We start from the raw sequence: 7030 nt of genomic DNA, 5'->3' as shown, positions 1-7030 counted from the left end.
CCGGAATTTCCCCTGCAGCGCGGTGAAGACCCATGGTGACGCATGGTTTGTCCATGCATGCAGCCCATGAGAAGATGCAGCCATGGAGGACTCCATGTTGGAATTTTAGAGAAACCCATGCTGGAGCCGGGCAGTCGTTGAGGGACTGTGGCCCTGCGTGGGAAGGACTCGCATTGGAGCGGCTTGTGAAGGACTCTCCCCCCCCCACTGCAGCCGGGAAAGACTGTGAGGAGCCTCCCCTGAGGAGGAAGGAGCGGGGACTGACTGCACCCCCCATTCCCTGCCCCCCTGCGCTGCCGGGGGGGAGAAGGTACAGAACAAAGCCTTTGGGCTGTGGGAAGAAGGGAGGGGTGGAGGAGAAGTGCCCTTCTAAGATATAGTTTTTCTCTCTCATTATCTTGCTTCTTGTTGTAAATAGTTAATAAATTCAGTTGTTTTTTTGTTCTTCCCAAGTCATGTCGGTTTCTTGCCTGTGACCCTAAGTGCTGAGTGAAACCCACCCTGTCCCTGCCTCAGCCCACCAGGTGTTTAACAAAAGACTGTCCTCTGGCCTTCTAAACTACGACACATACTGAACTGGTTTTTGCTGTTAGGAGACGCTTCCCGATGCAAATACTAAATTTTTCTTTGCTCCATTCCATCCTGTTACTGCCACCTGCCACACGTACACTGTACCACTTATATGTGTTTTAAAACATCCTCTTTGGTTCAGCAATAAGCATTTTCAGATATGGGATTGTTATAGAATCATAGAATGGTTTGGGTTGGAAGGCATATTAAAGATCATCTGGTCCAACCCCCCCTGCCATGGGCAGGGACACCCTCCACTAGCCCAGGTTGCTCAAAGCCTCATCCAGCCTGGCCTTGAACACCTCCAGGGATGGGGCATCTACAGCTTCTCCGGGCAACCTGTTCCAGTGCCTCACCACCCTCACAGTAAAATATTTATTCTGAATATCTAATCTAAATCTACCTTATTTCAGCTTAAAACCATTACTGCTCATCCTATCACTCCACTCCCTGATAAGGAGTCCCTCCCCATCTCTCCTGTAGCCCCTTTAAGTACTGCAAGGCTGCTATAAGGTCTCCCTGGAGCCTTCTTTTCTCCAGGCTGAACAACCCCAACTCTCTTAGCCTGTCCTCATGTGGGAGATGTTCCAGCCCTCTGACCATCTTTGTGGCCCTCCTCTGAACCTGCTCCAATAAGTCCATGTATTTCCTGTGCTGAGGATTCCAGAGCTGGATGCAGGACTCCAGGTGGGGTCTCATGAGAGTGGAGTAGAGAGGAGAATCACCTCCCTTGACCTGCTGGTCACGCTTTACATCTTCCTGTGCCTGATATGACAGGCCTGAACATACACTGTGCCATTTTTGGTACCACAGTCCGTGAAAAGCTCACCACTCTTCTTTTTGCATTCACTCCTCCAGTTTTTCAGTTTCATGTTCTGACTTAATTGCCTTCCAAATATTCATTTTCCATTGAGCAGTGCTATTATCCCACAGAGACTTAAGCAATGGTGGTCAATCTTGTGTGCACTCTGCACATACAAGCTTAATTGATTGCACTTGAAATTCTCATTACAGAGAACTTGTTGAATTTGACCCTTGGCATGCTTTTCAGAGTTTTAATCTTTTTTCATGCTCTTCCCATACTTCTAATCTCTCTAGGCCCTTCTGAATTTCTAACACAGACACGTTGCAGCAAATACTTCATTATGCTGCTAGGGGAGTATCAGAATCTGTCCTTTGGAAATAAATCTGTAGTAAGAACACCACATCCAAACAATTTTTGCCATTTTGACTAGCATTTTAGGTTGTAACTGAACCAAACCAAAAACCACAACATCATTCTCTTTCCACGAAAGCTCAATAAATCTTTTAGTGCAGTAAATACATCTCAATGGTAACAGATAAAATCCACACATTACAACATCAAGTACTTTTTCCATAATGGGAAGATATTTTGCTGACCCTGGGAAAATTTATTTTTTATCTCCATATGTGTATGGTATAATACATGCCCCTCCAATGACCTTCTCGGGTTTTTCTTTTTGTTACGTTTTTAGTTGTTCTTTATTAGTGGGTAGGGGAGGCGGAGGTGGAGATTCTTACGTCATTTGGTGTATATGTAAATTTCACCTCTGAGCTGAAATTCTTTTAAATGTCAGTTATATAATTCTCTAATTTATAACCATTTGATTATAGTCTACAGAATTTTTCAGAAGGATGAACTACATTGGAAAAGTAAAATATTCAAAACTTCAATGAAGAAAACAGAAGTAAGCTGACTATAACAGTCACTGGATTTTCCTTAAAGAACCAAAGAATAACCCGTATCTCTGTGCTATTTCTCCACACTGAAACAGGATTGAATTTTGTTTTAAGAGCTTCTCGTGCCTTAACAAAATAGTTATGAGCTTCATGGATTCCCTACAGGAATAAATTAAGGAAAGAGGCTTCCTATAGTTTTTATAATGAGTGAAGCATCTATCTCAACAGAGAACACTGCAGACTGTTAGCTAGGGATAGCACTATTCATAATACAGTGCATTTTATGGAAAAGACCTTGAAACATTAATTAATTTAAGATATTGAACTGTTATTATTATTCCATATAAGGGGAAACTAATGATGGTTTAGTACCAAGGAAAAATCTAGAGAGCTTGCATCTGAGTTCCCTAGTCAAATTCACTGGATGTAATACGTCCCAGAACAGCAACAGCTTACCTTGCAATGAATTGAAAATTGAAAAGAGGTACAGGAAGGCAAGAGTTAAGGGGCCCCAGGCAAAAAAGGCAAAGCCCCACGTCATGCCCAGGAGGAAGGTCAGGCTGACCACGCTGCGGAAGTTTCTCAGGATCTCTTCCTTCAGGCTCCGATTAGTTCTTTTCCCATTCCTCCCACAGATCTGCACCATCACCACAATGAACATGGCCACGTTCATCAGAAACATGATTCCAAAGTAGCCAGCACAAGTCACATAAAAGACAACGTCATTCTTGATCCAGCAGCTGTATGAAAATATAATCATTTTTAGATAATGCAAACTATCTTCCAATTATTTATATGCCTAGAAGAAAAATCAGTCTATGTCTGGTACCAATGATGCAGAGCTACACTTTAAAATGAAACCTTTGTCCATCCTGTTTGTAAATAGGATGAAGCCCAGTGGCATCTTAAGTGACCATGGCCCATAGCAGTACCATGTCAGAAATCTGGAGGGTTGTACTGCATTTTGGTTAAAACTAACCAAAAAGGAAATCTGACCTCAAACACAAGCTGTGGGAACTCATCATGGAAAGTTTAGACTCAGCATGAGTAGCTTCACCACACTAATCTATGTGAAGCATAGGACGCTTTAGTAACAGAATGGGCAAACTTGGATCTTCAGTGCCAAAATCTCAAGTTTCTACCACTTAACTAAAGAAGAACTCACAAATCTCTGGAGAAGAAACAGCAGGTAGTCCTTTGAGGTAGCAATTTGACAGTCAGCCATGATCTAGCTTATACCTCTAGAGGCTAATGGCCTGAATGCTTAGCATGTTAATTTAATAAAAATACAGAATAAAACTTTTATTTATCATGATGAAGCTTTGCCAGGCAACTAACAGAAAATGAGGTAACAGTCATATAAAAATTTTGGCATTTGGAGATTATTATCTGTGCATCAAGAGAAGATCAGAGAAAGCTATTGAACTACATTGACAAAAAGCTGGTTTATTTACAAAGGAGATTATTTTATACTACTTCTTTCTTTGCTCTTACCTAGAAGATATAGCTTTCATTTAAGATAAACCAAAATAGGTATTTTTATTTTATTTTGATTTAAAAACTTATGAAGTATTCTTTTACCAGAGGACTGCTTAGACCTGGCATTGGGTAGTTTTTGTTATAGCCTTCACACTTGAGATTCAAATAATTTAAAGATGATTTTGCTCACATTGCTTTTTTAATGCACCTCTGACTTTTCCAAAGCAATCTGACCAATGCTAGGGTAAGTGCTAAACTGCAAGAGAAATACTCACAAGTCATCTCCTCCTTGCCCGTTAGGATCCTTGCCGTATAACTCTTTGCCATAAACATGACTTGCATTTGTATTAGCACTTGCTAAAACAATTGCTATCACCAGAGCTGGTAAACCTGTAACAGAAGAAAACTTGCAGCTTGCTTTCAAATCTCCTAAACCTTCCAAATCACCATGCAAAGCTGAATTATTGATGTCTCCATTACTATAGCTTTAGTATAGAGTATCCTGAGATAGTTCTGTGTCAGAAAATTGCACATAGAAGTAGAAAAACAATTTTTAAAACAGTACAAATGTATAAAACTTTCAAAGCACTTAATAGGTATTAATGGATAAACCTCATAGTGTTCTGTAAGGTAGAAAATTTTATTTTAGTATGCGATATGGAAACTAAAGTAAAATAATCTCCCTTAATTACCTAAAGTTAAATTTGCAATTGTACACAGGCTTTCATAGTGAGAAGAAGATTAACAAACTATTACAAAAGTGAGATCTAATGGAGTGATGGTATTGGGATTTTTCTGAGGAATTTTTTTTCACAGATGCTAATGTCACTTGATCAGGGTGGAGAACTAGGGAACATGAATCTGCAGTTTCTCCACTGCTCCTCTCAATTGTAAATGTCCTCTCTTTTTCTACAACATTATATATCCTTTACTTAAATGTGCCTCCAAAAAAATGAAGCAAACGATATATTTTTTAATAATAAGGTAAAGGGACTATTTTGGCAAAACGGACAACTACACGGAAGACTGCAGAGAGCTACAGCTCACACAAAAGAAACGTACGTTTCCTGACATGCCGTATTTACGTGTCTTATCCTTGCTGTGACAAAACAGATTCAAAGGTTAATTTGCTTTTCCGACCACTCAGTCCTTGTCCTCTGCTGAGGTTGCCAAAGAGGATGCTAGTTGCGAATGAAAAGACATCAATTATCAGCTGGACTGAGGTCAGTGCTCTAGCCATGAGGTTAATGGTTTTGCATTGTGTTGTATTATTTCAAACACAGTATCTGCAGTCAGGCAGAAGGCACAGACTCCTGATACAGAAAAAAATTAAGAATAAAAGCCTTGCTGCCTGAGCTTCGGTGTTATTTTGCAGTATTACACTTTCCATTTCAGTCCTACTGTGCACACTGCTTAGGGCAGGGAGGATCTCTCTGTGGTTTAAACACTGTGCTGAAACTCAGAAAATTTTGGTTGTTTCTGATTCTGCCATAGTCTTTGTACTTGTTGGCAAGAAACTTTAATATGAATTAAAAGCTTTTTGAAAGTCAATGCAAAGATCCCCATAGGCTTTGTAATAACTGCAAGTTTCTGAATTCCCTGTGTGCCACAGTTCTCCATCTCTGATATGACATTAACATTTCCCCTCTCCCATTCTGGCGTCTCTGGAAAGTAAGACCAGTTTATCTGGTTTTTCTGCTCCTCCCTGGGCTGTGAGCTGCTCCAGGTGAAGAGTGACTGTTATGGTGTATTTGCACAGACTTATACAGGGGAACTCGATGACAGAGAGGGCTGGCTGCATGCCGGCACTGCTGCAGGGAGTGGGGAAGGAAGTGCCATGCCAATTTTCGTTCTGCTCTGCGTTTGTGATGGAGAGCTTTTATATAGCATCATTTCAAAATACATGCCATGTAAGTATCACATCTACTGAACTCACCCCAGCCAATGATGCAAAACTTCAGTATATATCGCCGTATATATGTGTTGAACACTTTCACTAGGGCAATGTACATGTGAACGGCTTCTAGTCCCATCCATGTAAAGGTGGCCAGAAGAAAAAAGTGCAAAAGTGCAGCTACAGCTATGCAGAGGCCATCTATGTCAAACGACGCAATCCAGCCATCAAGCAAGAAGATCAGGTTAAGAAAGAGCAGGGCTGTGCTCAAATTCATCAGGATTTTGGATGGATAATCTCTTCGCAGCTTCCTAGAGAGAGAAGTACAGTTGCATATAACTAACTGGCTTCAATCACCCAAGCCACTTATAGCAGCTAGGCTTACCAGTTTACAATGTAAATAAAAGCACAGGGACCTCCTAGCTATAAGCTTTTAGGTCAATAAGGTGACATGAACTTCTGTGTGATGCCACTGACGGCTTCTGCTGTATGTGGTTGGGGAGAGCTACCACTTCTCTGAGTCCTTAATGAGCTAATTATCTGCCACAATATTTTAGCAACTGATCTAATATTAAAAGCCTTTCAAGTTAAATATAATACAATATGTTTTGCACTTTAAATGAAAACTGAAGAAAATTAAAATAAAACTTTCAAAATACAGCTGACCAGAAGCTCATCTCTGTTCATTTTGTATGTAAATCTTTGCTTAATTTTTGGACTATATTGTCCAGTGCGTGTTATTTTCTCTTTGGGTGGGTGGTTGGTTTTTTTTAAGTGTCTTAGCAAGACTAAAGATCAAGTAAATTTTATTTTTTAACTGATACACATTGAAATGTATGAACTGAGAGGCAAGCCAACAACTTCTGCCATCTTGGACCAGAATGCTACAGGTAATGCAACAGGAATGCAATCATTGGAGATATTTAGAACTCAAAAACCTCCATTTTTTCTATTCCTAGCGAACTATCCCTCTTTAGCACCTGCTCTGTCCTGTCCTGTTAGAGGGAGAATGGTTCCTTTGTGTTGACATGACTTCATTTTCTCTTTTTACTGTTCACAGACCTTTATAGCTTCAAAAACTTTTGCATTCCCTTGAATCACTTACACATTTCAGTAGGACTGTTATTGAAATTGTTGTAACACGTCACAAGTTATCTTCATTTTATTTCTCTTCCCACTTCTTTCTCTTTTTTTATATTTAGGACTTGTTATGATCACCCAGTCAAGTTTTGATTTGTTTTTACAAAAAGCCTGGTTGCGGCTTTTAAAAGAATACATATCTGTTCAGAATCTAGAGGATACTGTACTCCCAAAAGTGAAAATTTCGAGACACTTTAGTCCTGTTCCCAGGCCTGAGCAGCACAATGCATTGGAAACAGGGGGAAA

At 40.2% G+C, this 7030-nt stretch overlaps 1 protein-coding gene across 1 annotated transcript in view; it reads right to left on the bottom strand.

Annotated features, from left to right (window-relative positions):
• Window positions 1-2727: 2727 nt before the first annotated feature.
• Window positions 2728-7030, bottom strand: part of GPR126 (G protein-coupled receptor 126) — a gene marked incomplete at its 3' end in the record, with an annotated part of 88719 nt that continues 84416 nt past the window's right edge. The window contains exons 19-21 of the mRNA XM_010087129.1: window positions 5687-5955; window positions 4026-4140; window positions 2728-3011 (exon numbers count right to left, since the gene is read on the bottom strand). Of these exons, the coding sequence (XP_010085431.1) occupies window positions 2728-3011; window positions 4026-4140; window positions 5687-5955 (668 nt within the window). The remainder of the gene's footprint in view (window positions 3012-4025; window positions 4141-5686; window positions 5956-7030) is intronic.

Source organism: Pterocles gutturalis, unplaced genomic scaffold (assembly GCF_000699245.1).
Source record: "Pterocles gutturalis isolate BGI_N339 unplaced genomic scaffold, ASM69924v1 scaffold41156, whole genome shotgun sequence".
NCBI lineage: Eukaryota > Metazoa > Chordata > Aves > Pterocliformes > Pteroclidae > Pterocles > Pterocles gutturalis.
The sequence above is the reverse complement of the archived record's forward strand: the minus strand, read 5'-3'. Positions and strand labels throughout refer to the sequence as shown.